The sequence below is a fragment of the Spea bombifrons genome, chromosome 3 (genome assembly GCF_027358695.1).
Source record: "Spea bombifrons isolate aSpeBom1 chromosome 3, aSpeBom1.2.pri, whole genome shotgun sequence".
In the NCBI taxonomy this organism is placed as follows: Eukaryota; Metazoa; Chordata; class Amphibia; order Anura; family Pelobatidae; genus Spea; species Spea bombifrons.
In genome coordinates, this window is record NC_071089.1 from 75,121,155 (window position 1) to 75,136,409 (window position 15,255).

The window sequence follows — 15,255 nt, forward strand, 5'->3', positions numbered from 1 at the left end:
TGTACAATATCAATATAGCTATGATTGAATATTTCTGTTGGTAGCCTCACTTTTAACCCCTTTGCAAATACATTGTTCTCTATACAAAACCGCCATTGTCCCCTTACTTATTAAATACTTCTTTTAATATTCAGTTTGTGTCACATTCAAAATATGAAGACTAAATTTCTTCCAAAACATTCTAATGATTGCTAAAATATCATGTTTTAGTACAGTGGGGTTATGTATAGGAGGTGATTCTGATGCAAGTTTCCTTTTCTTTAAAAAAAATTGTAAAAGTGTGGAAATAATCTAGTTAACCAATGAAATATGGCATTGTGCCACTCCTGAGTAGACAAGACAATAATTTGTATATACATTTATGTTCAAAATAGATATTACAAGACTATGTCCAACAATCACCCTCATGTAGGATACTGCATAGTTTATGTCAGGAATGTTTTTAATATGATCCATTAAAAAGCAATGCAACCACTTGAATACAAATCATTGTAACATTGAAAGTTACAATTTCCATTTACAGTACAGAACATAATCTTAAACGTGTGTCATATTTTATCATATTCACATTAAACTATATAATTTTGGAAAACTGATGGAAAACAATGGAATGGAAAATGAGAAACCAAGGAAATTATTTGTCTGTTGTAAAGTTATTAAATTAGAAACACAACCCAGGTCTTCCAAATTCGAAGACAACGTAAGAATATTTTGTGCCATGTCAGCTTTTCATGGCAGATTTCTAATAACAGCCGGTTAAAAGAAATAGGGACAATGTCAACGAATAATTAATGGCCCATATCTTATTCTAAAACAAAAAACTGGTAAAGTTACTGAAGTTGGGAAATGAAATGACTAGAAACATTTTAAAAACATTGCAAACCCCAAGTGAATTTATGTATAAATTCAAGCTGTCCATAGGCTTAAAGCCGGGGTTCTCAAACTGCGGCCCTCCAGCTGCTGCAGGACTACATCTCCCATACTCCTCAGCCAGCCCCTGAGCTGAAGGAGCATTATGGGAGATGTAGTCCTGCAGCAGCTGGAGGGCCGCAGTTTGAGAACCCCTGGCTTAAAGGGTACATATATTTCACCTAATGACTGGTGATATATGTATGTAGCTTGAACTTTTTTCATGCAGTAGATAAAGACAAACAATACAAGGCATGTTTAATATCCTAGTCACAGTGATATTTAACTTCTTCAAACTCTGCATTGCGTGATGGTGACATGAGGTTTTGAAATCCAATGGTCATGTAGTTGTTTACATGTCAACCACTTAAAGGTCCATGGTTGGTATTTTTGGGGTTCTCGTGTGCCAGAAGGCACCGAGTGTACGGCTGGTACTGATCAGTCACTCACCTGAGCTTTGCATGCTTCTTAATGACATGGTCCAGGATTAAACTTTATTGTGCAGTGCTCTAAATAATGAAGTTACTCCTAGACCCATATCAAACCATGAAAGCGTAATCCATTAGATACTGAGAATGTAAACAACATATACATATGTTTACATCATGTTTAATGCATATATTTTATTGTGAGTGATTCTGGAGTGCTAATTGGATTTTTAAATGACCAACGGTCACAGTAGTGAATTAACAAGTAGAGCGGGTAGATAACCATTCATGTTTGTGAGGGCTTAGGTTCATACTATTATACTGTCTTAGCATGTTGTCCTATAATTGTTTACTTGTGATACTTAAATATATCAGATGTGTTGAAAAAAAATACTCCAAAGTACATGGGGCTCTACTTTCTTTAACCCCTTAAGGACAATGTGCAGAGCCCTAAACCCATTGAAAACAATGCATTTTGAGCCCATACATATATGGGCTTTGTCATTAAGGGGTTAATTCTATATTTACTAAGGCTCTCAAAATACTTATAGAGTATGCAAGTTTTGTTTGTCTCTGTTATGTCTCACATACATCAGTATTTTTTACTTTAATGGCACATGAAAGTAGACACATTTTGGTACTTATTGCAGTTTTAAATTATGTTATTGTGTTTATAATGCTAGCAATTAACCTTTTAGAGTACCATGCTTAAACCTAATCGAATCATGTTAAAAAATAACATTGCCTATATTGATAACATCACCATGCAAGTTTCAATTGTTTGGTATGTAATGATTCCTCCATTAATGTTGCAATCCAGTGCAAATATAATTGAGCTATAAGCATAATACTGCAAAATATTGTAGTTAAATGATAATGCATATTAGCATAATAGATTATCATAAATCATTTCACAGTGACACAATGCATATCTTATAGCCACGATTTACATATTATAATGAAACTACGATGTTGTCTGACATGCAGCTCTACTAGCAATCTCATATAAAAGAGATAAATTATCAATATACTCCTTGTAAGGCATTGAGTAACTTTGCCCGCCTTGATTAATGAACTTTGAGTTCTTTTGCTTGATTAACTCCAATATTGGATGGATTCCCCATAATGAATGATCTTTTTTTTTAAGTGGAACGATATATGAATCAATGAACATTATCATATATATATATATATATATATATATATATATATATATATATATATCATTGCAAATGAATATTCTACCAGTGCTTTTGTACTTTTAATAAGTAAATTAAAGAACATGCATTTTTTGGAATAACATCTCTATATGAAAAGAAAACAAAGGTAGTTCCCATGGCCGGCCCAAGGCATAATGCCGCCCCCCCATTATCTACCCTTCCTCTGCCGCCCCCCCCATTACCTACCCTCCCTCCATATTATCTACCCTACCCCCCCCTTTGTACTTACCTTTCAGCAGTCCTGCGGCGGCTCTCCCTGCTCGGTCTCGGTGTTGGCTTGTAATGCTGAGCGCTGGAAATGACGTCATCTTCCGGTGCTCAGCATTACAAGCCGGCACCCAGAACGAGCGATGGGGCGCCGAGCGGGTACTGACAACTTGGTAAGCGAAAACCATTCGGCGCCCTCTCTCTCTTCCGCTTTAAAAAAAAAAAGGGGGCTTGAGGCGGCCACCCCTTCAAAAGTGCCGCCTGGAGCAATTGCCCCACTCTGCTCCATGGTAGGGCCGGCCCTGGTTGTTCAAACTCCTTAAGACACATTTGTGGACAAAACAAACCAAAAATAGAAAATCAAAAGCTATTTGATTTTAATAGAACAGGTACGACAATAGATGAGATTCTATAGCGAAGGAACTAAACCTTAACATAATGATGGCATGATGATGATGGCTAAAAAACAAGAGCTTAATTTTTTTGCATGAAAGGAAGATTAATATTACTTTGCAATGTTTATACATTTTTTTAAACCTTATCTGTAACCTTTGGTTTACCAAATTATATGCTTTTTTTGGTATGAGTGGTCACAAAATTTAGTTTGCATGCATGCTAGCTTTGCTGTCTTGGCCCAAACTACTAGACAAACACCCTGGCTCCTTATCCTACTGCCTATGGTAAACAACACTCTGACTAATGAAAGTCTAAGTCGGAAAGGGCTTCATAACATTGCCATAAAAAATGAGCTAAGCATGATGATTATGCAGAGAATATCACATCACTGACAAAAATGGTTAGCATTTAACAGAAATGCTCTGACATACTTTTTCCGTGGGACCTTCATAGAAAGAACATTTTAGAGGAAAATTATGGAACTTTTACGATCATGAAAAAATGCAGATAAATAAATATGCATGTTTGTGTTATGTACACAACAAAAAATATACCTTAATATACAGTATAAAGAAGGTTAGTGTAGTCGTAAGGGATGGATGAGAGAAGGATAGTCCTGAAACGTAAAGGGAATAGAGTAGGCAACTGGATATATCCAGTGATGGAGGGAATCCCTAGTGTTGGCTCTAGGAGTTGCCAAGTGACAAGAATACATATTGTATCACAACTAAAACCCTAAAGAAGAATTAAATCATCACCAAACAAATAATTACTCTTTACATGAATATAAAGGTTATATGATAACAAGCAAGCAGGAGAATGTGTTTCATTGATATTGAAATAATAATTGCCCTTCGAGGAAAACAAGTAAATAAAAAACACGAGTCACTACCCAGCGTACTGTGGAATAACATATTAGAAAAACATTACATGGGGAACTGAATGTCTTACAGAGAGAGAGAGATTTGCTCCAGCAAATCCAATGGCCATCTTAACAATTTTAAATCAGCAGGGATATTTTTTCTGGTCACTTCACTGTGCACTTATGGATATATTGAAAAATGAAACAGTGATTCATTTTACATGGGATGATCAAATCAAAGGATGCACACAATTCTAAGAACAATTCTAAAACAGCATTGTGGAGTCTTTATGGCAAGGCCACTTAATCTAGAATGTATTAGTACATAAGATGAAAGACACTCGATACAATTGCATATAACCACTACCTCCAAACTCCTTAAGCCAGTAGTATTAATAAATGTATAATAAAAGGTAATATTAAAGCATGGATATGACATATAAAAATATGTCCGTGAGGTATTACTGCAATCAGGGGATGCTGCCAAACATAAATTGGTCACTTTTCCGCTGTGGCATAGGTAATTATGGAAAGAATTGTTTTTTTTCTTATTTATTATAACTAATAAGTATTATGTTTTGTGTATTTGTATAATTTTAAAAGGAGGACCTACTAGTTCTGAACAAAACACTATCAATTGTGTGGGTACATCAACTATGGAAAAAGGGGAGTCAGGGTTGATCAGATATGCTATCACATTGAGTTATGTGTGAAGAATAGTCTTTTTCAAACTCCATTATTGATTGGTAATGACAAGAAAGGTAATCTAGTGATGTGAATTGTACTTTTAACCAGAGACACATAAAGATTTTGTGTACGTGGACCTTACATAGCAGTTTGGAAAGTACACACTTTTGTCACAAATATCTTTCATAGGGTTGACCAAAATGAGTTGTGCATCTGCAACACATATAGTGAGGAAGGAGGCAATAACAACTTTCCAAATAGCATTTATCTAGGACTTCCAAGATGCAAAACCAGCTAACCCTACAAACTGGCAAGGCATAATAGGAATTTTAGAACATTTGGAGTGCTGCTATGCAGATTCATTTTTGTTTTTTGACATTAGCATTAGAATTTAATTCCCAGTAAAGCAGGTACAGCATTATCATCTATTAAACAATACAGTAATGGTTCAAAAGAGTGACTCTACAATTTTGTATCTGCTACAAAGTGCAATTAAAAACAAATAGGTGAGTCTCAATACAAAATGATGAAAAAGCTAAGGAAGTTCAACAGCTAAGAAAAATTGGTTTCTTAGTAATCATTAAAATCAGCTCTCTTACAAGCACTGTATAAGCAGATCTATTTATAATCTTGTCCAGAAACATTAAATCACTGACATAAATATTTTTTTCTACTTCTCATACATTACCTCTACTAAATGTACTTAATACGGATGCAGTTTTCCCTGTTCGTTGCAGCATAACAAATAACTCCTGGTTGTCATTAAGAAAATAATACTGTAAATACTTTCTGATCTTAACACTATAAATTTTCTCTGGTGGTGACGCTGAACAATGACAACAGCTGACATGTTAATGAATCTGAGCCTGTTTAGATGTCTTAAATCAAGATACCTATTTATGAGCCATATTTAAGAAACAAGGGTGATTCATCAAAATAATTATTTTATTCACAGAGGACTTTGTCATCATACCTAATTTACAATTACAAACTTGTCACACAAGTAGAAAATGTTAAGCTGCATCCTATTTGCAGCAGTGTATTTATGTGGGGTCACTTCCCTAAGTGTGGCCAGGACCTAACAAGCCTAGGAGATAATCCTCCTTTGCTCCAGGTCTTTTTTCAGTAAAAGATGCTACATCTCTTTACAGTATACAGTCCATTGAGAGCTGTTGCAACTAAACAAGTTAGTAACCCAAATGGTAGATTGGCTCTTAGCAAAGCTGCCCAGGAGATTCTGCTTGACCTAGTCAAGTCAGCAGGCCCCATAGAGACAGATAGGACCCATTTAAGTTCCACATTGGAGATTTGGGTCCTAAAAAGGGACTCCCTCCTTAGTAGAGCCATCTGTTTTTTGTGTTTGTACAGGACAAAGTTAAGCGATTTCGTACCTCTTACGTGTGCCTACTAACGAGCGGCAGTCCCTTTTTGGACCAGATCCCCTGTTCCCTCTTTCCATCAATGATGTTCCTCTTTTCCAGGAGCTCAGAATGTTTGCTGTATCACACAGCTCAAAATGCCACAAAATTTGCATAGAAACAGCAGGAAATGTGTTTATAAATTCAGTGTATTTAAAATGCATTTTGTTCTTCTAAATGCCTTACACAGTTTCATAAAAAAGCAATCAATAGGTCAAAAACTCATAATAGTTGCTTCCTTGCCATGCATTTAACCACATACCTAAAAGAAAAGTGTTTTTCTTTGGGCATTTGAAATTTCGGAATACACATGAATTTATTCAATAATGTTGCAGAAATCATGACAATTTATGCTGTTCCTCTGCTATTTGTTGGCCTATTATGCCACATTCACACACATGCCAATGAGCTGAATGTGGCATTAAAAAACTCTATTCATAGAATATAAACAGTTTTTATGCTCTGGAACTAAAACAGTGTACTTTAAATATTAAAAACTCTTGATGGAAACTATCCCTGCATGGAAGTACAAGTTATGTTTATGGTGTACCCTAAATACAAATTAATCTGATTTATTGCTAAAAAAAATCCATAATATTTAAATCAAAATGTGATCTTTTGGGATAGCCTAATTGCTAATGCATACTTACGTTGTTTAAATGCGCGAGTTCAATTTCCACCAAAGCATCTGCGGCTTTAGGTTCTGGGTGAATAGTAACTACAATGATTCTAGAATTCACTACAGTAAAGTTTCTGAAAAAAAAAAAGAGCACACAAAATAGACACGTTATACAAATATACAAGAAGTTATTTTTAGAGGAAATCAAATGCAAATTAATAAATGTATCAGTTTCAATGCACAAGCATAACTATATTATGGCAGTCACAAACTAAACAATATTAATGCTGCATTTTGCTTTAAAATATACATTTAGTATCTGCATGCGCTTTATGAATGATCTGATTCAGAAAAAAATGATTGTGCACTTATATATGAATTATGCATTTATTTAATAAAACACATATATTATATTTTTTTTTATTATAATACTTTTTACAGTCACTTAAAACTAACAGATGAAATATATGTTAAAATAGAACCCACTAAGACCAAACCTCTACAGGTAAGTGACATGCAGAGTGAATTTTATGGCAACACATATGGATGTGCATTAAAATCTCAACATTAAAATGTGTCTTTCAGAACAAGAACCGAAATGTAAACACAATAAAATAGTATTTCGCACATTGGTATGTGTTTGTAGATTTGAGTGAAACTCACACATACATTTTCTGGAAGTGGAAGATGCCCTGAATGTGTATCAACAATATGTATGTAATGGGAAAAATACAGTGGCCTGCGTGACACAGCGTGCATTTCAATAAATTCTGGTATTGTGATGTAAACAAGGTAAAAGACATTACACAAGAACTGCCTGCTAATGTGAAGAGAGCCATTTTCAATATTTTTGGTTTAGAAAAGGCAGTTAGAAGCAATCCCTGCTCTGTCTCTCCTTTTTTTTTTAAATCATTCTTTATTAAATTTTTTAAAATTATTTCTAATTACAGCAGAGACGTCCCTCCTCACTGGTGCTTTACATTTGTATGGACCATTGTTCTACTTGCAGTTAACTATTTTATTTCATTGGCAGTCCCTCCTCCCTTTTTAGGCTCTCAATTCTGTATTTAGATTTATTCAAAATTGTCTACCAAAACTCAGCATACTTTGTTTTTAAGATCGAGTGGATGCTGTATGAAAGTGCCATTCTTTGTTAAATGGTTTGTACAACAGAAAATAGATAGATAGATAGATAGATAGATAGATAGATAGATAGATAGATAGATAGATAGATAGATAGACATGATTTGCTCTTTTTTAAGGTTAGTACTCTGACAACTTTCTAAACAAAACTTGAAACCAGTGACTGCATTAATTATTTTTGGCATGCCTTGATATATATGTACACTATAGCCCAAGAGGTGATGATAACAATATTATTCCAGTAATTATTTTCTACTAACACCTGTCTGTAAGAGAACATGCCACCAGCAATTCAAGTGCTGAACCAATAAATAACTAATAAAATATAACAGTAACAATAAGCGACAATCTATATTGATCCGTCTTGGTGCCTCTTATGAAATATTGAAGTGTCTTCACCCATCTATAAAAGATCCCCTCAAGCTGGAGACAATGTATAGAAAAGACAGGGGGCAACAACAAAACTCTGTATAAAACCAAAACAATTATTTTATTTTATCACACACCAGTGCACTTACATTATAAAGTAATGATGGTAGTGAGCATATGTGCATACACACTGGTACTCTCCATGCTGCTACTGCATCCATTGCCCATCAAGCAGAATTATATGGGGTCACACCTAGGCATATAACAACTCAATGCATTTCATCTATGCCTATACCGTTGGTACTTACTTGTGGATAGTGGTTCTTAATGGATATAACGGATGGATACCTCACAAGGGTTTAACCCCCTTCTATACCAAATATTGTATTTTCTAATTCACAATATATGTACATAGTTTGCAGTACTGGTATTACTGGGAGATCCAACTGGGCTATGTGTATACTTCAATACCAACATTTTTTTTATTGTTAGCACTCAAGCTTGTGATAAAAGTAAAATTATTGTTTTGGTTTTACATATATTTTTTCACTATTTTTTTCAGAGTTAATGAATATGAAACAATATGTAAGAGACAACAATCAATATTATCGACTCTGGTTTGTTTTCAATTTTATTAGTTATTTATTGGTTCAATGTCTGGATCGTTTAACTGTCCAAGTCTGAGGTTGAATTCAGGAAGAGATAACTATTTTCAAGTGTATACCCTATGTATTGTATCTTTATCTCTGTTTATTAATTTAGCACTAGCAACTTTATTTTCTTTACCTTGAATGAAAAGAGAAGATCAAAATATAAATTTTACAAACACACACATATATATATATATATATATATATTTCCCTTTATTAATAATTTACACATTTACACACTTAATCTCATTTACACATTAATCATTTACACAATTAATCTCATTTATACATTTAATCTCAAAAAGGGAAACAATAATTGTTCAATTAAAGATACCACCCATTCACCCCATCACACAAAGCTTTTTCAATAAAATGTAAAATTAAATTTACATATACATAGCCGACTAATAAAATAAAATTTTATCCAATCTGATATAATGCAAGGTGCATAGACTTTAGCCCTCAGAGTAGAATATAAAGCCATAATGCACACCGTGCAATGGGAATTCAACTTCAAACAAGAAATAAGGAGGGTCCTGCTCAAATGAGCGTACTGTCTAGAGGAATCCATGGAAGAGAAGAAGGGATAATCATTCTGTTGAGGATTGAGCGCTCTCCATATGTATAAAAGATAATTCGATCTTTGCCTTTCTATAACTAGCTTTGCCAATAGTTGGTCTAATAATTTTAGGGTAGGTTTTATCAATAGATGGATCAGTAATGACATCAGATTCTGCCAGGGTCCACCCTGCCTGCCAGGACTATGCAACAATTATTTCCAGTCATGTCTAAGGAAGGGCAGCCACTAGTGGCCACCCTACCCTCTATGGAGCACCCATATCCAATTACTTGGGACAGCTGAACCTGGTTACCCGAGTTGAGCCTTGCCTTTATATACCTGCTCTACCCTTCAGCTTGGACCTTTGCATTGTTTGGCTTGGGTCCCTGTTATTCTGCTTGCAGCTAAAGATCTGGTTTCCTGTTCTGATTTCCCGTGTATGACCTTGGCTTTGTTCTCGATCCTGATTCGTGTACCAGACACCGGCGTGTCCCAGACTTACCTATCTTCTAAGCCGTGTGCCCTGCCTGAGGGGTTACAAGCCGTGTGCCCTGCCTGAGGGCTTCCAAACCTTGTGCACTGCCTGAGGTCTTCCAAGCCATGTGCCTTGCCCTTGCTACAGTTCCCCTGTACTTGCTACAGTCCTCCTGTCCTTGCTACAGTCTCCCTGTCCTTGCTACAGCTTCCCAATCCTTGCTACAGCTCCCCTGGGCTTCCTGCCGCCTGGCCTGCCTATGGGCTTCCTGCCGCCTGCCCTGCCAGTGGGCTTCCAGCCGCCTGCCCTGCCAGTGGGCTTCTTGTCACCTGCCCTGCCAGGGGGGGTTCCTGCCGTCTGCCCTGCCAGTCTATTCTTATATATCAGCCTGGTGTGAGACTTACCTCTTGTCTGTACTTACCTGTCTGTCGATATGCATCTCGGAGTACAGACAAAGCCTCAGATATGCCCTGCAATTGGCCAACCTGTTGGCCCGGGTCCTGACAGATTCCTATTCTTAACCTCCTCCATCAAGTGGTCATTTGTCAAATTGTGATAATCTTTAAGGGCAGCTAAGGGCAGCTGTATATCTTCTGCAATACCTCTAAATCTTAAATTATATCTTTTGCTTCTATCTTCTTAATCTGTTACCTTTAATCTCAAATCCATAATTGTGGTATTCGGCAACACAATCTGATTTTTTACATCCACTGAAGAGTGCTTGAATCTGTTCTACCGAATTGATTATCTTTCAATACATTGTTATTAACTCCTTTCTAATATCCTCGATATACACCTTAAACTCTAATTTGATAGTTTCTGCCTGAATTTGTAAAGACTGAAGCAGAAACTCGTTTGTAATCACTTCAGTGGGTTGTAACTGTGCAGAGATGATCTCTTCTTCATTATCTAAATTTGTCAGATTAGAATTATTCAGCAAGGTGTCCAAAAAATAGATAGAGTTAATAATTGCTGTTATTGTTCCTAAGAAGTACTACACAAATGATCAATTGATTCTTTTTAAGCTCCTTCCTTCTATCTCTCTTTCAGATTGAACATTTTTGTAATATGCATTCCTTGGTCTGCTTTTAAGTCTCCTCTTCTTCTGGTTGCCGTGAAGACTTTAGTAACATAATGATAGTAATTATTATTATACTTAGTAGAATTCATCCATCAGTATTAAGTAGATGTTAACATGTTATTCTGATTTAAAACGTATATATATATATAAATTTAATTTCATCCATCAAAATCAAATAACGCAACCTGGCTTAAAATTATCCATGAAATACTGGCCAATGTATGCCAATCGCCAATCTAAATAGTCTGTAAAGTTATCACATATAGTCTATATCCGAAGAACTTTAATGGGGTGTTCCAAACCTTTTATGCCAACAAGCTCTTTATCCAAAATGATGTGTAGTATTTATTGATTGCCAATAACAGCAGTTCCAATATTATATTTTATATACTCCATACAAGGTGATTATCACCAATAGTATTTCTGCACCATCAATAGTTTTTCTGCTTTCTCAGGATGATCTACAGGATTGCAAACTCTTGGCCATTTCAAGATATTTATGCTGCTGCCTCATACATTGATGTCCATCTGCCCGGTAAGCGTATATATTAGGCTCTATGAATATCCCATTCTGTCAGTCAATTTTCCCCAAGGCCTCTGATGTCACATCATTATGCACACACAAGTTACAAGGTGGGGCCTCTATGGATCGGACTTGTTCAGCACATACCACAGATGTTCGATTGGGTTGAAATCTGGGGAATTTGGAGGCTATGTCAACAGCTTGAATGTGTTCCTCAAACCATTCTTGAACCATTTCTGCTTTGTGGCAGGGCACATTGCCTTGCTGAAAGGGGCCCGTGACATCAGGGAATACCATGTCCATGAAAGGGTGCACATGGTCTGCATCAAAGCTTAGGTAGGTGATATGTGTCAAAGTAACATTCACATGAATGGCAGGACCCAAGGTTTCCCAGTAGAACATTGCCCAAGGCATCACCTGGTCAGCCATGTGATGTAAAAGAAAATGTGATTCATAGACCAACCAGCTTCTTCCTTTGCTCATCGGTCGAACTCTCATGCTCACATGCCCATTATAGGCGATTTCAGGAATGGACAGAGGTCAGCATGGGCACCATACTCATCAAACTGCGATGCCCTGTGTGTTCTGCAACCTTTCTATAAGAACCAGCATTAACCTTTTCTGACCCAGTCGTCACTTGCTGCCTAATATATCCTACCCACTGACAGGTGCCATGATAACAAGATTATCAGTGTTATTCACTTCACCTGTCAGTGGTCTTAATATTATGGCTGATCGGTATATACGTATATTGTACATTATGTATAATTAGTATTTGCTATTATTTTCCAACTGAAAATATGATTTGCATTTTTGAAATAGAATAAAAAACTCCAAAATCTATAAGAAAAAATTAAATGAAATGAGAGAAAACAATGAGAAGTTTGGGTTTACTCTTGACATTTGTAATTAAAATGTTAACTTTATTTATTGGAAAAATGAGAACCTATAGACTTGTGATATATTTTAAAAAGTCTTAAAGTATTCTTTAAAATTGGGTTTTTTCATCACTATTAAAGTATCCAGTTTAGAGTAATTTGATTTCTAGACTGGGTGAATGTGAAATTAATATTTCATCAGTGTAAATTGAAACATTCTTCTTCATGGGCTCATAATAGCAGGTCATGCAGCTAAACCCAGGCAGCAAAAGAATGGAACACTGCCTGAACTGCTGGCAAATGTAAATTGTAAATGTTCGGCACTCTGCACCTCAGCTAAAGTATTTTTGAGACATGATAAGGCTTCTTCCTGGGAAAAATAAAATATTTTTTATACCTTCGGTTTCCACTAATACCACATTTTCAAACATAATTTGCTTTTAATGTATCCCACCTCTACATGTGGTTGATGGACCTGTTAATGTCTCACTGATTAGGTTTCAGGCACTCAAGATTTAAAAAGTCAGAAAGCTAAGCCCATGGTCACAATTGCTGAACTCAGAAGTTAACTTTAGGTGTTATTGTCATTGGCTGTAGTTATTGCCGTTATGTAATGTATTTTTACCTGTCACCTAAACAGTGTTATACGCTTATGTGTTATACATCATGTCCAAATGTACATTGTACAAGTAGTATTATAAATATGAATGAAAGACCAAATGTACATTGTCCAAGTAGTATTATAAATATGAATGAAAGACAGGTCACCAGGCACCAGGCACCTATAAAAGCATCATTAGTTGCACACAAGTCAGGAGAATAAATCGTGGGCTACATATATTGATGTTGTGCTTCAATACATTGATTATTAGGCAATGCTATAAATTCAGGTTTAAAGAACTATTAAGATGCGACTTATCCATATCAATGTGACTATATTTTCCCATCAGCAATAACACATTAGTGTTGTGGATCAGAAGATGACTATGAGAGGAGAGGCCATTGTTAAAGACACAGTTAAGATCAACTCTACTGGATGGTGAAATATCTGGTTCATATATTAGATTTAAGTCATCTTAAGTTTGTTATTTTCGCCAATAGTTTCCGTCTTTTGGTGTGGTAATAGGACAGATATTAAAAATGGAATCATTTGTATAAGGATAAAGGGGAACTATTACATTCCAGATTACCCCCCATCCTAATTGTTACACCTCCATCCAACATGTGGACTTTTTTTGCATTTCGTTTAAGGATTCATTTAAAAATATCTTGTTATTTTGTATTATCTTGCAAGTGGGAACATTTTAAAAATTACTCCTTGCCCAAAGATAGCTTGGCTAATATTTCAAAAGACTAACTGCACAGCTATAATTTATCTTTCTAGCTAGATGGTCATGTACAGTCTGCCAAACAAATGCATGTAGAATTCAGTGGGTTACGTCCTACGTGAGTTGGAAGTAGGATTCCAAATCAGCCCTCACATTTTCCAATATTTGAATTTAAAGCTATAAAGGCATGTTATTGATTCAAGAAAGAATAAAGTCAATATTACAATGGAATTTGATTATAATTAACAAGTCAAATATCAGACAATACATTTAAGAACTATAGCTCCTTGTGGTAATATTTTTCTTTTTAGTTAAATATTATAAAGATTGAGATCTCACCTTAGAGTGGGTAAAAATAACCCCAAATTTTTGTAGAATACTGCTCCAAGTACATATACAGTGGATTCATCCATTTCTGTAAATAATAATAAAACATTATAATGATAAACATTTCAGAAATTAAACTTTGTAACAATAATGTGTGTTGTTGTCACATTTAATTGTGTACCTGATGGCATTGGAGTGAAGATAGTTTTTGGAATAACCACTTTGTCTTCAGAATTCCTTGCCCAATCCACCATTCCTTTTCGACCTCTCATTGGAAAGTTAATGTCGGTTAGAACTGATGATGCCGGAAGTTTTTGAATACTAGCCACTGTCAAACAAGAATAAGACGTCTCATCTTAATTACAGCTTATCAATGGTAAAGTCTGTATAATTACAATATTGCACAAATGGTAAGTACTTCAGTATCTCTAATTATATGTATTTGTCATTAACACACGTGAAAAGTTGTTAAGTATGAATTTATCATGCCTAAAGTTAAATGAAGAAAAGTAGAAGTAGCAACATATCCACACTATTTCTTCAGACCCAAATTTGAAATTATTTGAAGTGACATTGCAAGGATGAAAATCCTGTAAACGGCTCTTGGAGACAAAATTGTTCGAATCAAGCTAATGAAGCAGGACAAGGTGTGTAAAGCCCAGAATACATAACAATAATTGCAGATAGCTTTCTTGACTGTCTGAGAAAAAAGATGGAGTGCAGTGATTTAACCCTTCTGCTGCGATCTAGGCATTGAGCACTACTTTGCTATTGAGAATAAAGTAATACATTACAGACAGTAAGAGTGGAGACACAGCGTCCAGTATTTAAAAATATCAATTTAAGTGCAAAATGGTACCGAAAGACATTCATTGGGAATATTCCATTGGTTTCCACAGTAACTACTCCAAATGTAGCACAATACCCTGGAATACCTCTTTTCATGTCTATAGTAAAGAACCAACATATATTTCATCAGTATATTAGTACCTGTACATTTTATAACAGAAAGTTGTATCAAGTGGTATCAAGTGTAATAAATGTGGTGCTACAGTCATAGATGTTTTATATGGAAAATGTCAATATTAGATGTTCATGGTGTTACGTACCAGACATACAGTAAAGCACTTATTACCATCTTCACCAGTAAATACATACAATATAGAAATTAACAGA

General features: G+C 35.4%; 1 protein-coding gene across 1 annotated transcript in view; it reads right to left on the reverse strand.

The window, feature by feature from the left end:
* ADGRB3 (adhesion G protein-coupled receptor B3) overlaps positions 1-15,255 on the reverse strand; it is a 351,396-nt gene that overhangs the window by 128,462 nt on the left and 207,679 nt on the right. Inside the window, exons 13-15 of the mRNA XM_053458858.1 lie at positions 14,261-14,407; positions 14,092-14,167; positions 6,778-6,880 (exon numbers count right to left, since the gene is read on the reverse strand). Of these exons, the coding sequence (XP_053314833.1) occupies positions 6,778-6,880; positions 14,092-14,167; positions 14,261-14,407 (326 nt within the window). The remainder of the gene's footprint in view (positions 1-6,777; positions 6,881-14,091; positions 14,168-14,260; positions 14,408-15,255) is intronic.